This window comes from Meles meles, chromosome 5 (assembly GCF_922984935.1).
Source record: "Meles meles chromosome 5, mMelMel3.1 paternal haplotype, whole genome shotgun sequence".
Taxonomy (NCBI): domain Eukaryota; kingdom Metazoa; phylum Chordata; class Mammalia; order Carnivora; family Mustelidae; genus Meles; species Meles meles.
In genome coordinates this window covers 6,578,195-6,605,928 of record NC_060070.1, presented here as the reverse complement: position 1 = coordinate 6,605,928, position 27,734 = coordinate 6,578,195, and the positions used below count along the sequence as shown (strand labels likewise).

General features: G+C 42.7%; 1 protein-coding gene across 4 annotated transcripts in view; it reads right to left on the bottom strand.

The window, feature by feature from the left end:
* Nucleotides 1-27,734, bottom strand: part of PRKN (parkin RBR E3 ubiquitin protein ligase) — a 1,331,354-nt gene that overhangs the window by 799,919 nt on the left and 503,701 nt on the right. For 2 of the 4 annotated variants that reach the window (XM_046005587.1, XM_046005591.1), the window contains exons 4-5: nt 26,131-26,220; nt 15,795-15,916 (exon numbers count right to left, since the gene is read on the bottom strand). In XM_046005587.1, coding sequence (XP_045861543.1) covers nt 15,795-15,916; nt 26,131-26,220 — 212 coding nt within the window. The remainder of the gene's footprint in view (nt 1-15,794; nt 15,917-26,130; nt 26,221-27,734) is intronic. The other 2 variants (XM_046005588.1, XM_046005590.1) reach the window with 2 other exon arrangements.

Sequence of the window (27,734 nt, the reverse complement as noted above, 5' to 3'; positions counted from 1 at the left end):
TATAAACCAAAGAAAATATAAGAACGTCTCAGAAGAAAAGGCTGACAGTGATCCTGTGTGCTTAAAATATTTGAAATGCCTCGGGGAACTATGGAGCAAGTAGTGTTAAAGATAATGATGTACCGACTAGAGATACTTGGCTCTCTGCTAAGAGGGGAGGCAGTTTGGTAGAACAGGAAAATCTTTACACTTTTCCAGACCATGTGGGTTCAGATTAGAGCCCCACCTCGTACCGTTTCTTTGGTGACTCTCTTTTTCTCTATGAACCTCACAGAGTTTTCACAGGTGTAGACAGCAAGAGGGATGCCGACCTTTCCCTATTTATGTAGTTGTCGTATGAATCAAGGCAATGGACATGGAAATACTTTTTAAACTGTTACGGTCTCTACAGAGTTAACTTACATGATCGCACGTGATATTGTGGCTTCAACCACGCACAGATACAATAAGCTTGTCAACCCACAGACGTGCTGATTCGATATGCAGATTTATGAATCTAAAACCTGGTGACAGGATTTTTCAAATAAACTCTATGACTGCAGACAGCAAAACTGAGTGGGAAGTGCAGTTTCCATTCACCCCCTTGGCCAACACACACTGCATTTTTTTGAAATCTCTCACGGACACTGCATGTGCAAAAGTCGGTTCGTTACAGACCGGATAGAGATACATCTGTGACAATGATTTCTTTGTTGAAAACTGCACTGTGGCAACATCCCAACGCAACAGAAGTCCTGCCTTCATCTTAAGTCAAGAAAGAAGGGTTTCACTGGAATAACTCAGAGAGCCTGATACGGAGTCAGTGGGAAGCAGTGAGTCAGGGTCTAGGCCCCACTAGGTAAGTCTGGAAGACTCGATGGACACAGTTATGCTGGGCTCTGCTTGAGATCCCAGACTCTGTTAAAACAAAATGTGGATGAGCATTCCCTTAGAAAATGAGAAGGGGCTTCGCGAATGCCACCATCCCCTATTCTTCCTAGAAACAAGGTAGAGCAAGAGCAGAAGCTCAAGGTGGGGAGAGACAGAAGGAACACCCCCACCCCAGTCCTTCAGGAAACAGCCAGCCTAACATGAGCCCTAGAGCAGGAGGACAGCGGTAAGACTTCCATGTGGCTACTTGACTGTCTTTCGTGAGACTAGACACTTAATTTACTGAGCTGAAACCATATTTGGAACTTGGTTATCTATCCACTTGGTCCTGGCAGAAACTGTCACCCTCTGGGACGCTAAGGCAGGGCAGTTAGTGAAAGACACAAAAGCATCATCAGTAAAAGGAACCATCAGTGCTCAGACACAGCTTGGTGGATTGTGAGCTTTTTCTACTGGAACTGCCTGGACCTGCCTTATAAAAATCACTACTGGGCACTCAGGCTCAAGTGGTGCACCATTCCATCATGTATGGTCCTGTATTCTCAGCTCCTGACTGGTGGCCACCACACCTGCTCTCTGTGAATGGTCATTTCTAATACTCTTCTTGACTCTTCAGCTTGAATACCATCGCTGTTTCAAGAATGAGGTACCGAGGTAAGTTTCCTTTTTGCCTTTCTGCAACTGAGACTTGTGTTCTAGAATGTTCTGGATCAACCCTCGCCTGTCCACACAAGCCCTACCCAAGGGCAAACAGGCATCTGCTGGCCCTGTCTCCCAGAGCATCCTTATCTAGCAACGATGTTTCTTTCACAGGCTCGCCATACCATTCCTGACTCTGAAGCCTTTCACAGAAAAATGCATTTCTTTGAGGCAAGGAGATACTTTCAGCCTTTCTTACATTTGAAAGTCATCAGTTTACAAGAGAAAGGAAGACTCAGGAAGTAAATCATTTTAGCTTCTTTAAACATATAAAGAGCTGCCTAATAGAAGGTTTCCTGGATCTTGTTCTATTTTCAAAGAGTAGAGCTACAAGTTAGGGGTGAAGACCGATTTCAGGGCAAATAACAGACAAATGACAGATAACAGGGCAAATGACAGAGAGTCAATTAAAGTTCCATACAATGACAACAGTTAACTTGGAAAGAAATGATTCCCTCCCGTACTAAAAGTGCCAGAGCAGAAGACAAGGGACAAACACTGACCATATATTGTAAGAGCAATTTTTGTATCTGCAGGACATTTGGATTGGAAGACGACAAAGGCCATTCCTATTGTAGGATTATGCGTAGGCCGAGGCATACAGTAACTGTGATGTCAACAGTTCAGTGATTCATTCGCTCCACAGATCACGTCTAACCATCTTCATTCATCCAGCACTGTTCTAAAGCACCAAGATGGAAAAGGTATAGTTTTTGTCTCAAGGCACTAAGTCTAGGAATGGGATAGAGTAGAGGGGTACCCAGGGAACAGAGTCTTTCATTTCTTGGTCACACTCCATTTATTTTGTGGGATATATTTACAGAGACCTACACAGATATATATAAATATAATCATCTTTCCTGTATCTCTTTATGCAAAGCTTAAATCCTAGCTTTATGGCAACATTACGCAACTCACAGATTATAGGACATTTGTTTTCACTGACCATATGACATTTGCTTTCACTGACCCTCGACCTAAACTACTTCAAATAAGATATTTTATTCAGCAAGGAAGATAAATAACAGGATTTTTCATTTATTTTTTAACACATTATGGTGGGGAAAGTTGCATTTGTCCATGAGATGATGCTACCAGCTCAGCTTTAAACGATGGCCGTATCTGATCATTTAAATGGTAAGTCAGTGTATGTTAATTAGTACAGCTTTCTAAATTAATATGAAATTCCCAGCGAACCACTGAAGATATAAAAGACATCAAATTCAAGGTCATGATGACTCTAGACAGAAATGTAATTCTCCGAAACCAGCTGGGAGAACTCCTAGTTTAATCATACACACAAGTGATTGTAGGGACTCAGAAAGGTAAGTGGCACTTGGGAGGCTCATGCCGTGGCTTCCAGCTTGGTTAGTGTCATGCCCTCCAACAAACCAGTGAACCTAACCCATCACTTAGAAAGCAGCTGTAATGCATGAGAGCTCCCCTCTAGTTTCCCTGGGTCCCTATGTTCCACGTACACCAGTGCTCGTCACTAAAGGAAAACAACCAGGTTTCACTTTTTATCTAAAATTTCCACTCCCACTTTAGGAGATGTAGTCTAACAAATCTGGCTTTTTCGGGGAAAAAGCTGCAGAGCAAGGCTCTAGGCTCCCTCAGTCCTCGTATGAAAATGAATGTATCTCAATATGGGTGCTTTGATTAAGAATCTAAACTCAGGTTCTCAGATTTAATTCTCAGTGTGGCTCCTTTCTCACGGTGGACCCAAGTAAAGTCAATTAACCTCACCACTTCTCATCGGGCTTCACTGATGCATTTATGCAGGTAGCTTAATATTCCCAGATGCAAGATGGGTGTGTGCGTTAGTATCAATGCCTCTGTAAAATGACTGCAAAAACATACCACAGTCCTGATCTGTAGAGTCTTGTCTAATTCTGTAGCAGGGTCATTCGGTGTGACTCTCCCGCCTCCCACATTTCCTTAGGCAATATATCTGCTCTTTACAAAGTACTGGCAAAGATCTACTATGGCGTAAGACAGGGCTCCTAAATTCCAGTTATCTTTCCCAGTGAGGTTTTTGGACCAGGTACTTCTTAAGCAAAGAACAAATAAATTAGCTCACTGCCCTAAATGTCTATTTTTTTTCTTTACCCAATTCTTGATAAAGCTTCTGTGTGGTCAGATGGATATCAATTTCACTCTGTAAACAACCAAGGAACTGCATTTATGTAAGGAAACAACTGTTGAAACATTCACACACAAAAACAAGTTCAAGACTGACTGAATTCCTAGGGTAGCCACAGTGATACAAATAGAGTATAAAATTGGATAATACAGACTCAGTAATGAAAGTGATGAATTCATGGAAGTTATCTACAGCAATTACACATTTACAAATATGGCAGCCATTAGTCATGGGCCACCCAACATCCATTTCCTTCTCTCTCCTTATTGACAGAATGCTGATTTTGTTTGTAGAAGCAGTGGGCCCAAATCAGTGGATAAATAAGACTGGTCTAAGCCAATCATGGATATCTCGTTCATCTTTGGAAAACACTTGCTTTGCAAGCTTTCTTTGTAATTACCGGTGACAATATGACCAAGTTTTGGAGAAGCCATATAAGGAGAAGCCTGCAAATAGCCTTCTAAAAATTATTGTTAGTATTTCCTTTTTTAAGTAAGTGAGACATACAGGTTGTTCTCCATCACCCCACCCTCCTGCAGACTTGATGCCATGATGCCCAGGGCTGGGCCATGGATAGTGGATAGTAAAGTACAAACAACCCCATCTTAACCCCTACTCGTAAAGCACCTGTTAGGTGAGTGTTCATCCCATCACTGCCAGGGGACAGCACTGTTATCCAATTAACAAAGAACCGCAGTTCTAAAATATGATACATTTAACAGCAAGTTAAAATGAAATAATAAAGTATAGGGAAAACTTTCTTTGAGAAACCTTATCTCTTCTTTATGTTTTATAGATACCTTCAGGTTGTGAATTTGCCAAAATATTCTATGTAGTTCCAGTAGATATTTCTCTTGTTTTTAAAGGTATCACCTTGAACAAAGAATAAAGTGCTAGGTAGCTCAATCGATTTCTAATTAAATTGATTAATGACCACACGTCATTGATGACTGACAAACTTTGGAAAACTTTTACCATCATTCACATAAAAAATGACATTGATGTAACAATGCATATACATGAAAATTAAAAAGAGAACTATACAAATATAAAAACTAAATGAGATATTTTGGCAAAGTACTGAGGTTAGACCCCGGTGTTTGGTAAACATTCAATAAATTAGTTATTAATAATACTCACTCCTCACCGTAGATAGATGATGGATTAGATAGAGAGATAGATATAAAGAACTCAATACACTTTAAACTATGTACACATACATCTTAGAAGAGCATGATTTAACTTTGTACCTACAATTTCCGAAACTTCACACTATCATCATGGGTCTGGAACATGGCCAAACATGCAGGCAGAAATGGTTAGACACAATTTACAGCTTGATGCCGGATAACTGCCTGGTAAGAACCCACAGCTCCAGGGGCCTCTGATGCCGTGAGCGCCCTACAGGTGTGCTCTGGGAACATGCATTTGTATAATTGCTTTCTTTTTCCTCTTTCTTTTTCTCAAAAAGTTGTAAGTAAATCCACAATTTTAAAAAAATCACTTACTAATACAGAGTCCCTAAACAAAGAAGCAGTGAAAAGCTTTCTCCACTAAAGTCCAAATGCGAATTATTAACCAGATTAATGTCAGTGAATTACCAACACCGACCAACATTTATGTAGGCTTCATCTTACTGAAATCACTCCAACTAATAACAAATGACCAAAGAAAAATTCTGGAAAGTTCTGAAACACATTGTGGTTCTGACAAAAGCTCTCAACCTAAGAATTTCTGTAACTGAAACAATGTAACTCTAAGTTGCCGCCTAAAGTTGCCTATAGCTCAGCTGGAGAGCATTTCACTTACTTCATAAATAAATTTACATTTGACTTTTATCACAAGCAATTTCATATGTGTATTTGACATTTTATTATTTTAATGGATACCTGTATTTTTACTTTTTGTTTATCAACTATTAAAGATTCACATTAATGTAGTATAGAAAAAAATGAACTGTTTTTTTTTCCATCCCACAAAAACACATTGTTTTCATGTGTTTGTTTTTCTAATGAGAAGTTCCCTTTGATTTACTAACAATTATCAGCAGTCCTCCAGAAACAAACACTTTCGTCCAGTGAAGGGGAGTGTGGCTTAGGTGGCTGCTGGCCATTGGGATTATTCCTCAGGGATCCTGGGTCCCAGATTCCTAGAACCGTGCTGCTGGGACTCCCCATGCATGGCGGCTGCTGCGCTTGTCTGCTCTCGCTGTTCTGTTCGCCAGACTCGCTGCTCATCTCCTGCTCCTGCTTCTGCTTGCCTCGATGCAGCTTGATCGAAAGCCCACTGAGGGCCTCCCTAGTGTCCATGCCAGTGACCCGTGATTGTGAAACCGATGTCCCGGCCAACAGGAAAGACATGATCCCAGAACTACTGTTGTCAGATGAAGTATAGAGGACAATGTGAATTTCAGATAAAAGGTAAGTAGTGCAGTTACGTTCCATGCAGGGTCTGGGATGTACCTATCCTAAAGAGTATTCCCTGGTTATCTGAAACGAAATGTAGTTGAATACCTGTGTGCTAACTGGCAGTCCTGCCCAGGATCTCCTGGTACACGAGGGCTGCAGGGCTCCCTTCTCCACAGCTCTGAAAGTACCAGCTCCCACTTTTGCCCAGGTTCTCATGCAGACTGATGAAAAAGGACTCTGCTCTCATTCTCCTCTAAACCATGAGGCTCAAGCCAAGTTCAAGAGGCCATTCTGTTCCATCCACTTCTTTCTTCTCTCATTTACCACTCTCCTCCCACCAGAACCCCCGCGAAAACATTGGAGGAGTCACTGAGAGCCATTAAAATGACCTCGGACTTTTATGAAAAAATTTTATCTTCAGACTATGTTTTTCTATCACAGGCATGTTCTGTGGCCGTTTGTAGGAGGGTCTTCTAGGGAAGTCTGCTGAAAATCAATTCGCCAAAAGCTGATTTACCAAATAAAACAGAAAAGTCAACTTACATAATATAAGTATTACTTGATTATTTATAAGATGTGTAGCTTCGTCTCAGTGCTCTGAACTCTTCATTTTTAAAACATTTTTATTTAACTCTCCCCCCCCCACACACACACACTTATTTGCACTCACATGCAGTGCAGTATTTTTGGGGGGTAGAATTTAGGGATTTGTCACTTACATAGAACACCTGGCGCTCATCACACCAGTAGCCTCCTTAAACCCCATCCCCCATCTGGCCCATCCCCCACCCTCCTCCATCCTCAGTTTGTTCTCTGTCTTCCAGAGTCTCTTATGATTTTTTCCCTGAGCTCTTCAGATCCCCTCCCTGCCCTCAGTGTGCTGTGTGCCCAACATCCTCTTTCCTGCTATTTGCCTAGATGGGCTCGAGCTACAGCAGGGAAGAGTTGGCGCAGAAACAAATCTAACATCTCAGATGCTTGTATGGATAGAAAACTGTTCAGTTCACGCTGGAGATGTCCTTGAAAGCCATTTCAACAATCCAGTTCAATGTAAGACACTGCAGACTTCAGAACTGGTTAAAAGAAATTTGGGGGAAATGGGTAACTAATAGAGAAATTGGTGGGGAAAATGAACATTCTGGGAAAACAGAACAACTAAAATAAACATTAGAAAGAAATCAGTATAACCCAAAACTTCTTACATGGAATGTTAGACTTTTGAGTATATTCAAAGGACTATATGATGGGTATGTTCAAGAAAACTTCCATAAGATGAATTCACCTATGATCTTTAGTTTTCAATAAACTAGGCATTTCTTAAAATCTGATAAGAAAATACATCAGAATATGTTTAAGATAGTCAAATGAATAGTGCAATCATGATACAGATAAAAACTCCAAAAGAATGTTCCATAATGAAATTATTCCTTATAATTATTTTTGTAAATTAGTAAATTTGGTAAAACTGGCCATATAAGTTAGGAAATTAATCTGTAGTCACTGGAGATAGATCTTGGTGGTAAAGAGTATTTTAAGTCTGAACACTAAGCATGGATTATCCAAAACTACTTTAAGTTTTCAGAGAATGACACTAGGAGCATTCACTTACAATTTTAAATCCGTTATACTGGTTGGCATTGATAACCCTGAAGAGGCTTGGATGAACCCAAATTCAGTAGGTCATTTTACATTTAGAATTTACAGTGTTCAATCTATTTGTAAACTTCAAACATAATGCTTTAATATAAAATAAATCATCAAAACTTAAAATTCTTTATGATAATCCTTTGAGGTTTCGTTTATTATTATTGCCTGTTTATTTTTACTTTAGACTGGCTCTTTTGCAGGTATTGGTTTGGGAAGGAGAAAAAGAGGAAAACCTTTTAATCTCTCAATCTTTTGTCAGTCACTCTCCATGGGATACTTGATTAGCATGCGGTCATCCTTGTGGCTGAGACAGCTTGTGTTCTGCAGTGAGGACCAAAAGGAATACAACACAATGAAGGGGGGGCTTCAGAAAGATGGAGGGAGGAGAGTCACTTCAGCCAAGAGAAATCTCATGGCGGAACTGATGGCACGAAGTGGATATGGGGGTGCCCCGACACCTGCAAGAGGCAAGACTTGCATTGTGCTCAGCTCCCTCGCAATCCTAAATCCTTGACGTGAGAGAAATCCACACAAAAATTCACTTCTTTGTAGGCCTAACATAACACAAATCAAAACAGACTTCAGGGCCATTTTTGACATCCAAAATGGGCTTTAAAAAATAAAATAGAGGGCTGCCTGGGTGGCTCAGTGGGTTAAGCCTCTGCCTTCAGCTCAGGTCATGATCCCAGGATCCTGGGATCGAGCCCCACAATGGGCTCTCTGCTCAGGAGAGAGTCTGCTTCTCTCTCTTGCTCTTCCTGCTTCTTTCTTCTCTTCTCTTCTGCCTACTTGTGATCTCTCTCTGGGTCAAATAAATAAATAAAATCTTTAAAATATATATATATGAATAAAAATTAAATTAGAAATAATATATATATTTAAATAACATAAAATTATTTGCAATGACTCTTTCATTAAAATCCAAAAGCTCAGAAAAGCCTAACAATTGAATAAATAAGCAAAAGTGTTGTAACACGTTCTCATTTCCTAAGTAAGCTTAGATATATCCAAAGGCTTTATTATATAGCTTTTGATATTAAAAGAAGCAAGTAGACTCCTTACTAACAATTAATCTGTAACAAATATTAAGTTTAGGAATGATTATACATTTAGACAATATTTCTTAATAAATTTCCTCACATAAATTGTTCCTAATCTATAAACCAATTTTAAATAAAATCCATCATGCCAGGCATTTTACATCTTACTCTATTTATTGCACCATTTCTCATCAGAAACCTTTTAGCTTTAATGCTATTCCATGGCAGAGTATCTCATTAGAGTGGCAAAGATAAAGTTCTTTTTGAGATAAAGTAATTATAGTGATTGTAGGGGGAAAAAAATCTCCTAGAGTTCTTGGCTGCAGTAATCTCCTGGCTTCTGATTCATGGGGAAACTAATAAACTGAGTGGAAACCGCAAGATGTTGATGGTGGATAACTCAGGGTACCCCGAATTTGTGCTGGGGAGATGAACAATTTGTAACCTTCATTGAACTAAGGAGTCCTGGAGGTATAAGTTTAGGGTGTGAATTCAGCAGCTGCTTTGATGCTTTTTTGGCAGAAAACTCTTACCCTGAACGAATGTCAGTTAAGAGCAACAGTTTCTGAATGTTTACTATGTAACTCCACACTCGCTATTTTATTTCCTTTTCTCAGTGCTGCTACATTCTTGAGAGAGTTAAACCATTTAATCCACAAAAACTTTCATGAAATTGTTTCCTTCCATTTTATGACAAGAAAACAGAGACAATGAGTTTAAGTCGCCTGCCCATAGCCGCACAGCCACTAAGCAGCAGAACTCCAGTCCAGAACATCTGACCGGAAAGGGACTGCAGGAAGCCATTTTCTCCAGCTCTCTGCTCCCAGACGGTTCCAAGTTCAATACTGCAAGATAGAAAATCCTATGCCATGTGCTCTCTCCTTCGATTCCATACCCATTCATGATTCTGATTATTTTTAGTCAAGAAATTATTTTATTCATAAATATTCTTACTGTATTTTAAGCTTGTGTCCTGTTAGAGAAGCAAGTCTGTTTCTCCCTATTCCAGAAGCTCTGTTGTCTTCAGGAGGCTCCATCCTCCTGGAGTGTGGGCAATGGCTGGAAAAAGTGGGAGGGAGGGACACGGGACACAGGAGAGGGCACTCTTAGGATTTAGGGAGCAGGAGCCCGCCGGGCTGGGGAGGAGGAGCTGTCTTAGCATGACCCCGTGAACAGGTTCCTCACCATGGGCATCATGTCCTAACCAAACTTCACCAGCCCCAGCACAATTCTTCACACGTCACACAGTCTCTGGAAGTCTTGTGTTCTCATGAATTGGTCCCCGGATATCTTCAACAGCTTGCCAGAGGCCCATTCCTTTCCACCACACTTCCAGTAAGACGGGCCAGAAGGCCCATACCTGCTGTAACCTCGAATTTGCAGAGTCCCGGGGGAGGAGGGATAAGCATCTTTAAGCTTCTTGGTGCTGCTTCTTTTTCCAATTCAAGTTCCTTCTTTGGTTTCCAGTCATTTCTAAAACCTGTGTATTTTCTACATATCTTGGAAAACTTTACTTTTTCTGTTCATATTTTTTGTATTAATGAAAAAAAGAAATGCCTTGAAGCTATGACTTGCTCATCATTTGAATTTCCACACTAATGAGGGAGACAGTGATGACAGGTTCCTTTAGGTTGCCCATTTTATTGTTCAGGCACATGATCAGAGATACATATGCAAGTACAAAGCAACCCTCCTTCTGAGCTGAAGCCTGCGCCATTTCTGTGTGGAACCACGTGGACACTCTTCCAAAGGCAAATGAAAATTGGAGGCCTGCCATGTTTTCCCAATCAGCCGCTGTTCACTATTTTCCAGTGAGCATTCATGTTTGCAAGGGCTATTTTGGTTAGTGAAAACGCTCGTCAAGGTCGCCATGAAATAAAGAAGGTAGTTTGATTTAAATTCAGAGGAAAACCTGGTGTCCCAGCTGATTTTCAATTTACTCTCAAGGTCAAGCTGAAATCTGGGACATCAGCTTCCCTACCCTAACACCATGACAGAAATGGCTACCTGTCCTCCTCGCCAATTCATTAGAAGCATCAAATTCAATGTGAAACATATAAACAATTAAACCTTAGAGCATTATGTATGAGAGGCCACTCATTATCTTGCACACGAATTTTAAATAGCATTGAGGAAATGTTGGCATTACGAATAAGTGCCCCACAACAACAGAAAACAATTAGGAGTTTACTATCAAGAGTCCTGAAAGGCGAAGGGCCATTGTAGACTGATTTTTTTCAGACCAGAAGAAATAAAATTATGTTAAAAAAGAAATAGCCCAGGTAGCTAAGTAGGTTCTGATTTTTCTCTTTGTATATAAAAAGCTCCCTACAGAAGCTCAGATAAACCACATCCTGCTCCGCTATGGAACTTGCCAGCCACACAAAGTCCTTCCTTTCTTTTTATTTTTTTCTTGACTAGAGAAAATTCTGTCAGTTGTAGATCTCTTTAGAGTTGGGAAAAAGGAAACCCAAGAGTTGCCTGTTCTCTACCTAGAAATCCCTCCCCCAGCAGATTTCAGCTCCTGCCCACCCACTGCTGAGCGCGGGCCACAGACTCGCATGATTACTCAGAAGCTCCACAGAGCAGGTACTGGAAGGTACTACTGAGTCATTGATACAAAATTAAAGGGTCTCTTCTACTTATTCACCGGGTACCAGTGCTGCTGTACCTAGTAACTACACTAAACGTTTGGATTAAAAATAATCGGGGTGCCTGGGTGGCTCAGTGGGTTAAGCCGCTGCCTTCGGCTCAGGTCATGATCTCGGGGTCCTGGGATCGAGTCCCACATCGGGCTCTCTGCTCAGCAGGGAGCCTGCTTACCTCTCTCTCTCTCTCTGCCTGCCTCTCTATCTACTTGTGATCTCTCTCTGTCAAATAAATAAAAAATAAAAATCTTAAAAAAAAATCATAATAAGATTAAACAAAATAAAACGAAATTTCAGATTAAATAAGTACTCTTTAAAACATCTTTCCCATTCTCCTTAAATTTTTAAGTAGCACCCCCTCCCCCCACCAAGAGTATTTCGGAAGGACAGTTTAAGTATCGAGAAGTAGCTGGGTAATAGGACACTGATTACCAGATTTGTAGAGTGGACCTGTGGAAAATGCTCTAAAGGGCTCTAAAGGGCTCTAAAGAAACCCATAAGACTTTCCATCCCTAGCACCAATGCTGTTAACTGTGGGATGCTGGGTTCATTACTTAACCTCGTGGAGTCTCTTTATTAAAAACACTAGACTTGGGGGCGCCTGGGTGGCTAATTGGGTTAAACCTCTGCCTTCCGCTCAGGTCATGATCTCAGGGTCCTGGGATCGAGCCCCGCATCAGGCTCTCTGCTCTGCGGGGAGCCTGCTTCCCCCTCCCTTTCTGCCTGCCTCTCTGCCTACTTGTGATCTCTGTCAAATAAATAAATAAAGTCTGTAAAAAACAAAAACAAAAACAGTAGATAATAACACCTTCTTTGTAGGTCTGTCATGAGAATTAGAGGAAAATACAAGTACCAGAGTATAAATGCAACAAAGGGACTCAATAAGTGGTGACAAAACAATCATAATTTTTGCGATTATGTGATTACAGATGCCAACGATAACTTCTAAAGTATGTGGATACACTGAATCCACGTGTCAAGGTTCAAGAACTGACACCATTTATTGCCCATTGTTCACTTTGTGCCCCACTATGGGCAAGGTACTGGGTGACATGCTGAAAACACACCAGAGATCTGAACCCACAAGTTCTCCGGTACAAGAGGCTTTACCGACACTTGGAATACGCACAAATGGGCAATTGCACAGAAAGCGGAACAAGGATTTAACGACATCTGAAATAACGTAGCTGAAGTCAGAGCCTATCAAGGGAGAAAATGATGAAGGAAAAGGCCAGATGGCTCTAGAAGAACTTGAGAGAGGGGTTAACAACGTACAGAGCAAAAATAATGTAGGGAAAATAAAAGTCTGCATTGCATAATCAAATGCAGAGCAGTTCTAGGAACTGACAAAGTCCGGCATGGTCATGGCAGTGGGCCCCGAGACAGGACAGAGCCTGGACCGCTGGGGGTATGAGATCCTCACTCCAAGGACCTGAGGGTCCAAGTGAGCAGCTGAGGGGCTACGCAAGCTTCCAGACGAACAGCGTCAGAGGAAAGATGCTTCCACTTCTTTGAAAGGAGTTAGCCAAAGTCTAGACTGATTTCACGGTGAAGGACATAAACGAGTACATGCGTGTGTGTGTGTGTGTGTGTGTGCGTGCGTGTGTATGCGTGCATGTGCACTAAGTACTCATGAATAATAATTTAACAAATAACAATAAGAAAGCATTTAAGATATCTAATTATTGATGTTCCAGCTACTGTTCTTTCTTTTTAAGATTTTATTTACTTATTTGAGAGACAGAGAGAATGTGCAGGGAGGGAGAGCGGAGAGGAAGCAGCAGATTCCCCTCTGCGCAGGGAGCCTGACGCGGGGCTGGATCCCAGGACCCCGGGCTCATGACCTGAGCTGAAGGCAGACACCGAACCAACTGAGCCACCCAGGCACCCCTCTGGCTACTGTTCTAAATACTCTTCATATAGTAACTAACCTTTACAAGAAATAAGAAGCAGATACCATTACCCCAGGTAACAGATGTCCCCAAGCTGACACAGGCAGGAAGTAATGACGTAGGAGTTCTAACCCGAGCAGTGTGAAGAGGCTGGAGAGCCGTCTTCTTAAGTTCTCAGCGTACAGCTTCTCAGCAATGACTCACATGAATTGAGTGCTTACGACACACCAGGCTCTCCAAGCACCTAACAGTGACGCACCATTTCGCCTGTATGGTACGATGCGCATTTAGACAGATGCTGCAGGCTGCTGCTTCTTTTGGTCTTCTGTTTTTTCCCCCCACATGGAGTGTATTTTTACATGAGAAATTTCACACACAAAAATCCATATTTATGTTTTCTCTTAATTAAATAAAAGATTGGCCACGGTAGGCACCCCCAACCACCACTTGCTAACAAACTGGCAGGAGCAGCCTCCTTACCTGGGCCTTGGTCTCTGCCCCCACCATGGTCCTCACCGCCCCCCAACTGCATACTTTTGACCTAAGTCTCAAATCAGCTGTCTGATCACTGGGGACATCCGAGCATATGACACTTGGTGCAAACATATCTGAGTGGTAAAAAAAAATGGGGAGACACAAGTTTAGATCACACAGCCCAGTTCAAACCCCGAGTCTCACAAGCTCATTTCCTTAATCTCTCTAAGCCTAAATCTAAAATAAGGTTACTGACTGTCCTTAGAGTGTTATGAAATAAATACACTAGGTAACACATGAAAATAATTAAGCTTGGGGCTCAGTGATAATTGGTTACGACTGTTTTCACCAGGAATAATTCAAAGTGGTGAGGCGATTGAGACTGGAGCACAGACCAGAAGAACGGAAGAGGCTGTTCAGTGCACTGGAAAAGGCTTATGGCAGAAGAGAGAGTCCAGTGGAAGAGAAACTTCTATTGGACTTTAAGAGCACATTTCTCAGCCAGAAGCACTGTGTGGCGACACCCCAGAAAGAGGTCCGGTCCCATGGCTCCATCACTCAAGCCTAAGTGCAGTCCCAGCATTCGCCTGGGTAGCGGAGAGGTTACATCCTAGTGAAGCACTGGGCTGCATTTTTGAATAATTCTACCATTTTCCCCAGCCTGGAGGCCGGATCCCCGATTTCTCCGTTACTGGGTGTATCCTTCATGTCCTTCCACGCCGCTCTGTTACAACTTTCCACAGGCCACCACCCCGACCTAGGCCCACAGTTTGTCCTGCATGAACCACAGGAAGTGTCTATTAATTAACCTCTTTGCCCTCCAGCTGTCACCAACTTCAGCCCCAAGGACAGACAGTTACAGCACTAATAAAGGTTCTAAAATGTCATTTTACAGATTGCTTTTATTTTTAACATTTTCTCTTGGCTCCCCATTTGCCTGGGGAATAAAAACGTAAATGTAGCCATCATAGGGGAATGGTAGTAAGGGGGTCCTTGACCCCACTTCAGCTCCCCATCACCTGAAGACCCCTGACCTTGACCTTTGATCGTGCCAACCAGAATGCCCTCCTCACTCATGCACACTCACGTCTGCATCAACTTTAGCTAAATCCTACACAACCAGCACGCGGAAGCCATGGCCTTAGCTATGTGCACGGTTCATATCAGGGTCCATCATGTTTTCTCGAAGGAGCCAGAAGCAGATAGGTCAGGCTCCGCAGGGCATCCAGTCTGGGAGGCAACTACTGAACCCCGCCCTGGGCACAGAAGCCGCGCAGATGACAACACGTCAGGAGATGGTCGGCGCTGCCCTCTGCTACAGCGTCATCACGGAGACCGGATCTAAACTTCAGAGTGCATTCATGGGCCACACGGCATTTCTCTTTGGATATTTCCCAGCCACTTACAAATGCAAAAACATTTTAGCTCGTGAACCGTTCAACCCAAGCGGAGACCACAGATGGCAGCTTGCCGGCCTCGGTTTCACATGCACACCGTGGGCAGTCCACGACTCTCCTATTCACACCTTTCCTGCGACATGACTTAGCGCAATCTCGAGTGCGCCATCTTCAATCAACAGTCCAGTGGATTCTGGCACGAGTACTGAACTGCATTCTGGTCACACCGATCAAGACATGCCACACTTCCAGTGTCTCAGAAGGCTCCTTCCCGGCCTCTTCGAAAAGACACCCCCACCAAAGCCTAACCTCTTTTTGTTACAGACGCGCTCTCGGTGATGCCTTTAGGGAGGCCTGGACAAGTGCATGGAGACAACGGCCCAGCACTATGTAACGTGCTATAGAACAATGCATTTTTAAGTGAAACTCCAGATCCCATTAACCATTGCAAACTCACAGCAATATGTCTTTTATTTTCGGTCATGGGTCTTCTCTGATTAGCAACCCCAAAAGGCAGCTCTGGAAACAGACGTTCGGTTTTTCTGGGCAGTCTCTGCCAACACCAGAGCTCCTTACCTGGGCCAAGGTGAGCGTTGCCTGTTGGCAGGTGCTGCACTGTACCCGGAGTTTTCCCGGCTGTACTCTCCGACAGGGGCCTTTGCAATAGACATAAAAGCTGTTGTAGGTTCGTCTACCTGCTGGGGGTGAGGGGAGGAAGCAGAGAAAGTAGCCAATCAATGGTGAATCCAAATTGGGACCAATTTTAAAACGATCCCCCCCAGAAGCATTTTGAAACATTAGTGGGATAAAGATTCCAATGAGGATACAACAATTTAATTTAGGAAATCTGGTTTTATGCTCAAGAGTGAAAATCTTCCCTTCTTCTTGCCAACAGCCCTGTGACTTACTCAGCAAAGTGAGCGACCGCTGCTGCCAAGAGAGCCGGCCAAGTGCATTTGCAACATGGGGAAGGGAAATGCATTCTGTGCCGCTCAAGTTTGTAAAAAGGACAGGAAATGTAGAGACTGTTGGAAATTTAAAGACCACTGCTCCTGAATTCCATTTCATGCTTCTGTACACAGTTTTGAAGGCTCTGGATATTCCTCTTAAAATCTTATCTATAGGGACATTCCAGCCCATTTCTCGTGCTATGGCTGACATCCCCGTTTGCTGGGTTCTTTGAAGTCTTTCCAACACACAGTCACACACAAAGTAAGACAAGAGTCCCGAGGGGTTTAACAGAGCCCGGCAGCGGTGTACAGAAATGGTTTTGTGTTTCACTAGTATTCTCTACCTAGACAAATGCCATTCAAATAACACAAGAAGAAAAGCTGGACCAAAAAAAAAAAAAAATCAATAATTAAACATCTCTCATCACTTCTCTCAAATGTCAGCGTACAGAAATAGTGTTATTCCGTACATTAGAGGGACCTTTCAGAGCAGCGCCCCACTGTCATTTCTGCAAAGAACTCACTAATAACTGCCTTTTTAAATGTATAATATTACTAACTAGTTCTTTTCATCCTAACACCTTCACTTCATGTTGGATGAGGGTTACATGAAATGTCATGGAATATGGATTTTGCTTACAATTTTACTCTGAGTGTCAAGATTATGTAAAACTAATAAGGAATATTTTATTATGAGTGAAAAACTTCAGTATCCCAAACAAATATGGCTTATTTTTTAAAATGGCACAAAAATAATGAGAAACAAAGATCCCGAAGTCTTATGCAGCCCCATTTATTTCTTACTAATTTATATGAAAAAAAAAGCCTCTGTAGGCATATTGAATTATCATTTGTTCAACCATCTTTACTAAAATTGTAAGTGACAATACTTTGTAAAATGTAAAGCACAATAAAAATGTTAAACTTATAATTTTGTCATTTATTACCAATATATTTTATAATTATTACTCTCCAGAGATTAATATTTAGCTTCTACTGTGAAAGGAAGATAAAATATAAACATATGTTAGTAGTGATAAGAAATTACCATTTTCTGATGCTTCTTTGTAGCTTTACTGCCTTACTGTGCAAGATATTCAAGTCTATAAATATCACATTGTTACTAGCAAATGTAATAATTATGTAAGATACAGTCTTAAGGTTTTCTATATGTCATAAATGCAATGGATAGAACCATATATTAAAGTTAGAGAAATACCATGACAGCGGACAGAAGATAGAAGACCACAAGGACTGACATATTTCCTTTGTACCAAGAGCTTATTGAAGGAGCAGGAATCCTTAATGTAAAAACCTTTATCAGAAATAGGAACAAATGCAATTTCCTAATTTTTATAACTTACTACTGTAAAGGTTAAACAATTAAAAAAAAAAAGGAGGAGGAGAAACAGGAATGGGAAAAGGAGAAGCTTACAAAGGGGAACCTGGGTGGTGAAGATGCCAGCATTGTTGAACGCGCATATTAGCAACAGTTTTACAATAGGAAATGCTGCATCTAGGGAAGAGCAGGAAGCTAAATGGCTCTTCTCTTTCCCTTCCCGCAATAGCAACGTCTGCAATATTGTTTCAGCAAATGATGTAGCCAGGGCAATCCTGAGACTGGGGAACTCTTCGTGTGCTACAACCTTCAGCAAAGTCCTTGAGAAGTTCGGCCGAAAACACCGCATGCCCACGTCTGTGGCAAGAAGCGCACGAGAGGACACGCCACCTAGGACACGTTGCCTCCCAGAACCAGCTGTGAGCTGGGGATCAATAGTCCGTCTAAGGAAGATCAAGGTCGAGCCAGGCCTGGCCACGGCAAATTCAAGCTATTGGCGTTGCTGGGTCAAGAAGTAGGGGCTTTCAGGGGCGCCTGGGTGGCTCAGTGGGTTAAAGCCTCTACCTTTGGCTCGGGTCGTGATCCCAGGGTCCTGGGATCGAGCCCCACATCGGCTCTCTGCTCCGCGGGGAGCCTGCTTCCTCCTCTCTCTCTGCCTGCCTCTCTGCCTAGTTGTGATTTCTCTCTGTCAAATAAATAAAATATTAAAAAAAAAAAAGGAAGTAGGGCTTTCAGGTCCATCCTGAGACCCCCTGTTCAGGACGGCTTCCCCACTAATTTGGCTGCGTCACTGTGCCATGCTGAGGTCTGGAGTGCACGGGACGGGAGTGAGAGCACCACCGTAACGAGTTTTCTGGGCAATGTTCCCATTAGCCCGACTGACGGTCTGAGGTCCTAACTCCTAAAGGAATGGCAGGGGATGAGAAGATGCCCCGGATGCTTTTCTCCAGCTGCATCACTATCTCTGGTGAAGAATGTGAGCCTTCCACTCCTTTTACTTCTGTCTGAATCTTAAAATCCTTTTTCTTGCCTAATCAACGCTTCCACAGGGCTACCCCTTCATGCCCAGCATAACCAACACAGCTTGTGTTTGGGCTTATAATACTTCCCGTTTTTTATAGAATATATTTTCAGAACTCGAGAAATATGTCAAAAGTATTACACATTACATCCTTTATTGTAGAGTTCACCCGTTGTGAACATTTTTTTTTAAGATTTTACTTATTTATTTGACAGAGAGCAAGCAAGAGAGACAGAGAGAGCACAAGCAAGGGGAACTTCAGGCAGGGGAGAAGCAGGCTCTCCACTGAGCAAGGAGCCTGATGTGGGGCTCGATCCCAGGACCTTGGGATCATGACCTGAGCCAAAGGCAGAAGCCTAACAGACTGAGCCACCCAGGCGCCCCACCAGTTGTGAACATTTTCCTGTATTTGAGTGCGCTCCCTCTCCGTGTGTGTACATACACATATATGACACATTTGTTTGTTCAGCTGAGTCATTTGTCGTTGACTTGCAGACATCATGCTACTCATCCCTGGATCCTTCAACGTCCTAAAAATACGGACTTTCTCCTATAAAGCCGTAGAGCTCTTTGAGGGATTTGGTTGCTTCAGTTTTTCTGCTCAGAGGCTAATCAAGCATATTTTAAGTGTCTCTTACAGAACACTATCACGGTTTGCAAGCCATGAAAAGGTGTCAAGCCCCAATACCTGGGATTCCTCAGCCCAGTCATTTTGGGTGAGGCTAAATTAAGCCAGGTGAGCAAGCCCTCTCAGGGCAGGACGTTCAGTGTGGCTGTGACCCTGCGATGGACACACAGAGCACAGCGCGGGGCAGACTTTATCTGACCTCAGAACCTTTCCTCGTGTGGAGACTTTTATGAAACTATTTCTCAGGGGAAAAAAAAAAAAGGGAAAAAAGTCTGGAGGAAGGATTCACCTCACCGTGAAGGGCTCGGTGGACTGCAAGCAAAACGGCTCATGTTTCGGAACACGACTTAGCAGATGTCCCCACACACCTGCTGACAGGTCCTTCCCTCCACCACAGCTGCCAGTCATTTTCTATTTGTCATTTGTTATTATTGTTTTGTCATTAGCCAGGAGGCCGACTCTAATAATGTAATGATTTTACAAAGTAAAGTACATTCATTTCATTCAGAAGTTCGCTCCCTCCCCCCCACAGAAGTTAAAAACAGAGCCGGTGGTCAGGCCCTTCCAAGTGTGAGTCACTGTGTTCATTTCAAATGTCCCCAGGGTTCCCTTAGCTTCGTGTTTTGTCATTACCTTTAGTTTTTCTCACTCACTTTGTCCAGTTCGCATACTCAGTCAAGTCCCCACCCTTCCGTTATTCTCCCTTCGTGATCCAGGGAATTACAGAAATCACTAACAATAGTCACAACGTATTGAGGAAAAGACCCTTTTCAAAAAGGATAGATATTGGGACACCTGGGTGGCTCAGTCCATTAAGCATCTGATTTTGGTTTCAGCTCAGGTGGTGATCTCAGGGTGGTGGGATGGAGCCCTGCGTCAGGCTCCGCACTCAGCAGGGACAGAGTCTCTCCCCCTTGGCCTCTTTCCTATTTGCATGCATGTGCTCTCTCTCTCTCTAATCGATAAATCTTTATAAATAAGTATATATATCATTTGCTTTGGTTTTCTGAGAAACTGGTATAATGTGCATAGTTTCCATTTTTTAAATGTGTTTTAGATGATGGACTTACGGCCTAATCAAGTTGTTTTAATAAGACTTATAAATATTGGTGGTGGTGGGTATTAAGGAGGGCATGGATTGCATGGAGCCCTGGGTGTGGTGCATAAACAATGAATTCTGGAACACTGAAAAGAAATTTAAAAAATTAAAAAAAAATTAAAAAAGATTGATGAATACTTGAGAACACACCTTCTGATTCTCACAAAAACTTTTTTTTGACCTCAGAAGTTTCCACCACTGGCTGTCACAGAGAATCAAGAGTTTAATTGCTGGGCTAATTTGTTTACTGGGGAAGAAAGAGTACAAGTTAACGTGTTTTATACCACAGTAAAATAATGTTCAGTATCTATGTCCTATAAAACCACAGGCACACAACTGATTTATGACTACATTTATCACACATGACCATATTAAAGTATTAAGCAGAACAAGCTGCCCTAGAGAACTTTCTGTGACCATGGAAATGTTCCACATCCACACTCTCCCACATGGCAGCTCAAAGGTAGCAGGGAATGACAGACGACCTCATCCCATTGCATAGCGCAGAAAAGGAGACTAAATAACAATGGTGTGTCTGGTCCCCCTCCCCCTCCCTCATCAAGCCTGCAGATAAACAACACGAAGGAGATTCTTCTCTTGCACTGACAAGTACAACAGCCTGCTGTTAGGTGTGCAATATGAAAACAGCATTGGCTGGTGAGAAGGGAACAGGGGGAGGTTTGAGCTTGATGCACCATGAGGTAGGACTTGGAGACTTTGTTGTGTTAGAGGCAGAAGAGAGCTCCCCTCTCCTTTCTTTCTTGCACGTGCCCCATGCCCTGGACCAAGTGAAACAAGTCTTAATGTGTGACTAAACGGTGATCGCCATCTTTGACGATACCTTCCACCATCTTTGACCCACGCTTTCAAGGGGAAATGGCATATCCTCTAAGAATTCTTCCTTTGATTTCCCCCATAAAGATAATATATCTCCCCAAATAATTACAGATGAGAGTATTAAAGTATCCAGCTTTTGTCACCTGTGAACACCTGACTTGTCCCAACACCACAGAACAGCATCGCATCAGGTGGAGTCCCGTCCTTCCAAGCCTTCCTCTGACTCCTTCCACAGTGCCAGCCTGGCACTTAGTACTCCCAGCCCTGGCCCTCCTGCCCCCTATAGCCTTGTTCTTGTTTCTTAAACACCAGGGATAACGTCCACACCACTGGCTCCATTTTTCAGCTACAACCTGCCTGATTCCCTCAGTTTACCCCTTCCTCTTGTCATTTAGAGGAACCCTCAGTTCTGTTTGACTCCAGTAACCCCACTATGGAAGAGCCCTTATCTCTGGCCAGAATTTTTGAACCTGGGGCCTTGATCCTGTGACAGAGAGTGAGGTCGTAGAGAAACTACTCCCCCAATATTTTCCAGAATCTTGCTATTATATTTCTGGGCAGTGGTCCCTCAGCCTGAGGTGGACCACATTTGCTGGAATATATGTCTCATGAGCCGGGTGCACAACACATCTTTATAAAAAGAACAAAATTGGCACCATCTCTGAAGACCAGCATTGTTATTTATTGTTATCTGTTCTCCTCTTCTGTGTTTTCCAATGGGATGAGTTCCTCAGTCATTCCTCACCACCTCTGAAATTCTCATGTTTCCTTATATTGACCTGAAACTATCCATTCAGTTTAAACAATGTAGACTGAATTAGTCTAAAGCAGTTCCATGTGAAATCTATTCAGTGTGGACTCTCAGAATCATCGTTTCCGTGTGACAATTTACTTTGGATCATGGAAAAGAGGAGGCTCATGTCCACTCCGACCTAAGGCAAATTACTGAAAAAAAGAAATTTGCCCCACATGTGTCCCCTACTTGTCCTACTATTCCTGTCATCACAACCCCCCTATATGGAACACTGCACCCTGTTTCCTATGTTCCAAGTAATTAGCTCAGTTCCATGAGCTTAGTAAACACTCAGTAAGTATTTGCTAGGCCAGTAAATTCTACCGCATACTGAATGATACCAAAGTAGTAGCACACAGGTTAGTGTGAGTACAAAATCCATATAAGATAGAAGGTTGCCATGATTACAAAATATTTAGAACATCTTTCTACCAGCCAGGCTTCCTGGACTAACCATATATCCTTCAAAATATCACCATATCATATTTGAAATCAATAAATCAATATTGTCTTTAAGACCACAAAAATGGCAAATATAAATAAAAGTCAAACAAAAAATAATACTTGAAAAATTTGTACATAGGACTAAATATAATTCTAAGTCTTTGAATGTTAAGTGGGAAGAAAATGAATTCTGAAAATTTACAAGTAGAACTACTCTAAAGGAGGCAGTTATTACACAGAAAGTCATTTCATTTCAATCCTTATCCGATGGGTTAGGATACCCCACTGAATCCAGCCACACTATTCCATGCTATTAACAAGGCATAGTCTTAACTCCTGCAGCGTGACCGAGGTAAAACTGTGTTATAAACAGCTTCCAATTACACAGCCATCCAGCCAGTGCTTGCACTTTGAAAACATGGTTAGCAACTTCAGCTCTTAAAAGTTCTAACTTAATTCTCAATTTTTGTGCTAGGGTTTTTAATTTATTTATTATGTTTTTGTTTATTGAGAGAGAAAGACAGAGCGAGAGAGCAGGGAGGGGAGGGAGAGAGAGAATCTTAAGCAAGCCCCAAGCTCAGGGCCAAGGCTGACATGGGACTCGATCTCAGGACCCTGAGCTCATGACCTGAACCAAAATTGAGAGTGAGATGTTTCAGTGACGAGCCACCCAGGTGTCCCTGTGCTAGGGTTTTTAATTAACGTATCTGCACAGTAATGTCATCTGGGGAGGCAAACACTGTAGATTAAAACTAACACTTCTGCCTGTTTGTTGGGGATGTGGCTGCAGGCAACTGATTGCCTCTTACCCAAACGTCCCATGGCAAGACAAACTGTCGAATGAAGCATAATTCAGGGATGAGGTTTAAATTAATAATCAGGTTCAGAGCCAAGCCCAGGTAAATCCAGTCCCTTCTTCCTGGAAATGGACACTGGCAGGTACGATTACGGTGGGCCCCCCAAAATTTCACAGCTCTTCAAAACGCCGAATGAACACCCGTAACTAATTTCCATGGAACAAATTCTTGACACTGCAGAGGACTGCTCACAATTTCCTCAGAAGAAAATCTCTACAGTTCAGGAGATGTCCATCCAGGTCCAGATCAGGGCTTGCCTCATCCCCTTCACAAAGTCACTTAACCCTTGGGGCCTATTTCTTCAGATGCAAAATGGGAATTATAGTGGCTCCTAACTCGTAGGCTGCCGTGAGGACGTACCAGAGAACGACAGAGGTGAGGCACACGGCACAGTTTCTGTCGCACAGCGCACGTCAATAGAGTTTAGCTATCCTTACCTGCTGTCAACAAATCCACAACTCGGTTTACTCTCAGGTGCTTACACCTGTGGGCACTTAGTCCTCCTGCCTTCTCAGGTGGCCTCTCTCCAGTGTTTATAAATGTTGATTCCCTGGGCATCTGAGTGGCTGTGTCAGTTAGGCCTCTCCCTTTGGCTCGGGTCATGATCCCGGGGTCTTGGAATGGTGCCCCACATCAGGCTCCCTGCTTGGTGGGAAGCCCGCTTCTCCCCTTGCCCCACACTCGACTTATGCTCTCTCTCTGTGAAATAAATGAATAAGATCTTTTTAAAGAATGTTGATTCCTACATATTATTTCCATCTTAATCCTACCTCTACATTTTTAGAAATAGTTGCGGTATAATTCTCTGCAAAATTGCCTCATATCCAACGACATCCTTTACAATTAATATTATGGAACATAAACCATGATGGAAAGTCCTTAAATTGATTTAACGTTCACTAGAATATTTTCCCCATGAATCACTTAGAGATGGATTGTAGAAAAATGAAGACTGGAAAAAGTAAACAATTGTGTAGATCCAGTCTAGAGGGTAAAATTTTCAAGCTAGCTATTGCACTGAAAAAAAGCATTTCCAAAATGAAAACTCTGTGTGTGTGTGTGTGTGTGTGTGTAAAATGGTACTGAAGGAGATTCAAAATGGATTTCAAAATTTCATTTTAATGGCAAACTAGCTTACAGTCACACTCATGCCTTGAAACACAGGCGTGACGTCGCCATTTTAGAAATGAGGAAACACAAGCTCAGAGAGATGGAATAAATCCCCAATCCACCACAGGAGTAGTCAGAGATCCGAATGTACGTTTTTCTGATTACAAAGCATCTATTTGTTCCTCAGTCACGTGATAATAGCTTGTTTGGGATGGTGATTTTTACTGAATACTCTAGGGGATTAATTCTGTGGCTGCTAACAAGTGGCCCTTGAACGCAGGCTGGCCATTATGAACAATTGCCACAATCATCACCTGCCTTACGAAGCTGCTTCTCTGGTTCAGTCAGCACTAAAGGTTTCGTGGAAATCTCTATGAACATTTTACAGCACTGGCATCCGGCCAGAATGTGCAGGTATTACAACTGTAAATAACGAAAAGTACATCTCGTTTTTAAGGGTTTAGCACATATTCTAAAATTGCGTGTTAGAGCAAGAAATGGTAATCCCTGGTCTGACCTTGAAACCAACAAATTTATTTATTTTTTGCAGAAGTGAAACTTTTCTTGCTGTTTAAAAAAGACAATTTTATAATTTCCTTATTTTAAATGGTCCAAGTGTTAGCAAAACCCGTTGAGGAAACAAACACCCAGCGGAGTGGCTCCAATCAGAGAATACAGCAGGGCAGGCGCGACTCTCCCCACTGCCACGTTCTTCCTTTTATTGCATCTACAATAGCCAATATAATGAGTTTGGTGTCAGTACTCCATTTAAGCAAAATATTTCCAATTTTCATTACTACTGTTGAATATCCTCTTATAAATTCTGGTGTTTTAAGTATCTTATTTGGCCTGTGCCAAATGAGAAGATAAAATATGTAATGTTAATAAATCTGATCTTTCCCAGCCTTGATTGCGAAAAGCTTTTGGTGGTCATTGAGATGTAGAAAATCTCTACTGCATCTTAAAATTGGAGAAGAATTATTTTTCTTTAGTGACAGTGATTAGTTAGAAATCTAAGGTGATGTCATCATGCTGGGGAAAAAAAGATAAAATTATTATCTTTTCTTAATCAAGGCTGATAGTCACATTGTTAATTCAAAAGCTTCCAGAAATACACATGAGAAGCACTTTGGCTAAAACACTTTTCACAGGTACCCCTGGGACCCTGGACCATGAAAGTCTTCGCACTTCATGGAAAGGGCCTCCCAGGACCCATCACACTCCTGCTTATACAGGGACCCCTTTCTCCTGGTTTACAAGCTTAATGTCTGCATCACCCTGACGCACATCGGCTTCTACAGTGCTTTCATGTGTTTAAATTCACAATTCACGCTCCTAAGGTTCAGGTTTAGGTGGCCCGTGGTTTCATTTGTATCTTCCACACACCCACCTTCAGACTAGAATAAATAGTGCCTTGTAGAGACGAATCCAGCTGAGTGATCACATAACTGAGAAACTGGAGAGATCAGGCAAGTCCGCTTGAACTCAATATTGGACGGTACGAGGAGGTCACTAAGTTTGGGCTGCAGGTTCCAGTAACGTCTGAGCTACCTTCGGTTTGCTGCACTGGGGGTCGGGGGGTGGGGAGGAGTCCTGCTTTTAGAGTGTTAGAGACTCCCAGGCTGGCATAGTCCTCAGCACCCCTATAAAAGGAAAACTAAAATAGAAAAGTAGAAAAGAAAGAAATTCCTTTAAATTTTTTTAAGGGCCATCCAGATTTCTAAACGTGGTGAACCGTCCCTGCCTGGAGTCACATTTGCTGGGGGGAAGGGAAGAGGAGTCGGAAGGAAGCGGGTGGTGGTCATTAGCGAACAGAAGAGTGACAGGAGCCTACCAAGATCCTGTCTGTCAATAGCACTAACAGCAAACACTGACGGGAACAACTCACGATGTGCTTGAGACTTCAGCGACATGTGAGAAAATCCTAAAACACAATCAAGACAGTCCTTACATTAACAGCTTTAAAATCCAAAAGTAACCCTGACATGATCCATACGTAGCTTAAAGGACATTTATCAAAACCCTCATAGCAGAGAAGGATCCTAGCATTCCGCAAACCCAGACTCTGTACTCTAGTACAGAGTCTTTTTTTTTTTTTTTAAGATTTTATTTATTTATTTGACAGACAGAGATTACAAGTAGGCAGAGAGGCAGGTAGAGAGAGAGGAGGAAGCAGGCTCTCCATGGAGCAGAGAGCCCGACGCGGGGCTCGATCCCAGGACCCTGGGATCATGACCTGAGCTGAAGGCAGAGGCTTTAACCCACTGAGCCACCCAGGCGCCCCTAGTACAGAGTCTCTTATCGTGAAAGTTCTCCGAGTTCCAGTTTCTGAAATGATGTATCTGCACATTCCCACCATTCTGCCTTCCATCCAGGTGTTCCTGCCAATCCCTGGGACCTTCGGGAGACCGAGAGGAGGCATCTGCCCAGATCCGCTCAGTGCTGTGAGGCAGTGAACCCCCAACATCCCTGCACATCTTGCTTAGGGTCTCAGGTATCACAGCACTCATACAGTTTATGCAAATTGAGTCCCCTGTGAAAACCTAAGAAATGACTTCAAAAGGCACTGGGCAAAACCAACAGGCGCATTAAGAAAAGATGAGTTCAGAGAGGAGATACTTCAGCACCCAGAGTCTGTGATGTCCACTCTGGTCACCCTGTGTCTTAGCTTCACAATCTAGAGCCTGGGTACCTCAGGTCTCCTGCACGTGATCCGGGGGATCCACAGAACGTGATGTCCTGGACAGCCACGCCAGGAGCCAGGAACCACGGTTCCCCCCTTCTCGGCAGCTCCATCCACCGCTGCCTCCATCTCGCGTGGCTACTTCAGAAACACTTCCAAGTTTCTTCTCTCGTCTCCATCCTTGATGCCTGTCCTGGGTCAGGCTCCTTTCGTAGGCAAACCTCTCCCGCCCTCCCCTTAACGCTCCCTTCCTCTACATTCCTCTCCTCCTGAGCAAGGGAACTTCCAAACTGCTAAAGGAATTGTCTTCTAAAAACCATGAAACAAGATACTTACAAAAAAAGAAAAAAAAAAGAGAAAGAGGAAGAAGAAGAGGAAAAGATGCCAGCTTCTGTTTACCTACAGCAGCGCTTTCCCCTGGAGGGGGATGACTTGCCATCCTGAGTCCCTGGATGGACCCCAAAGGAGTGCCGGGCAAGGGGGTTTTATTAAACCTCATGTGCACTTTGTAAATTACTCAAAATGGAGATCTGTGGTTTTCCTATAGAAATATTTTAAATTATCATTATCAAAAACAATACTCCTAGACTATGTGCGATCTCTTCGGGCACTAAAATAATCACAAGTTGCCATTCCTTCACAGCTGAAATTTTTCAACACGGCCCCTCGTGATTTTTCCCCCGCCAATTGTACAAACTTAATTACCACCGCCCTACGCAGTAACAAAGTCAAAACACTTGTGATTTCCATGTGCG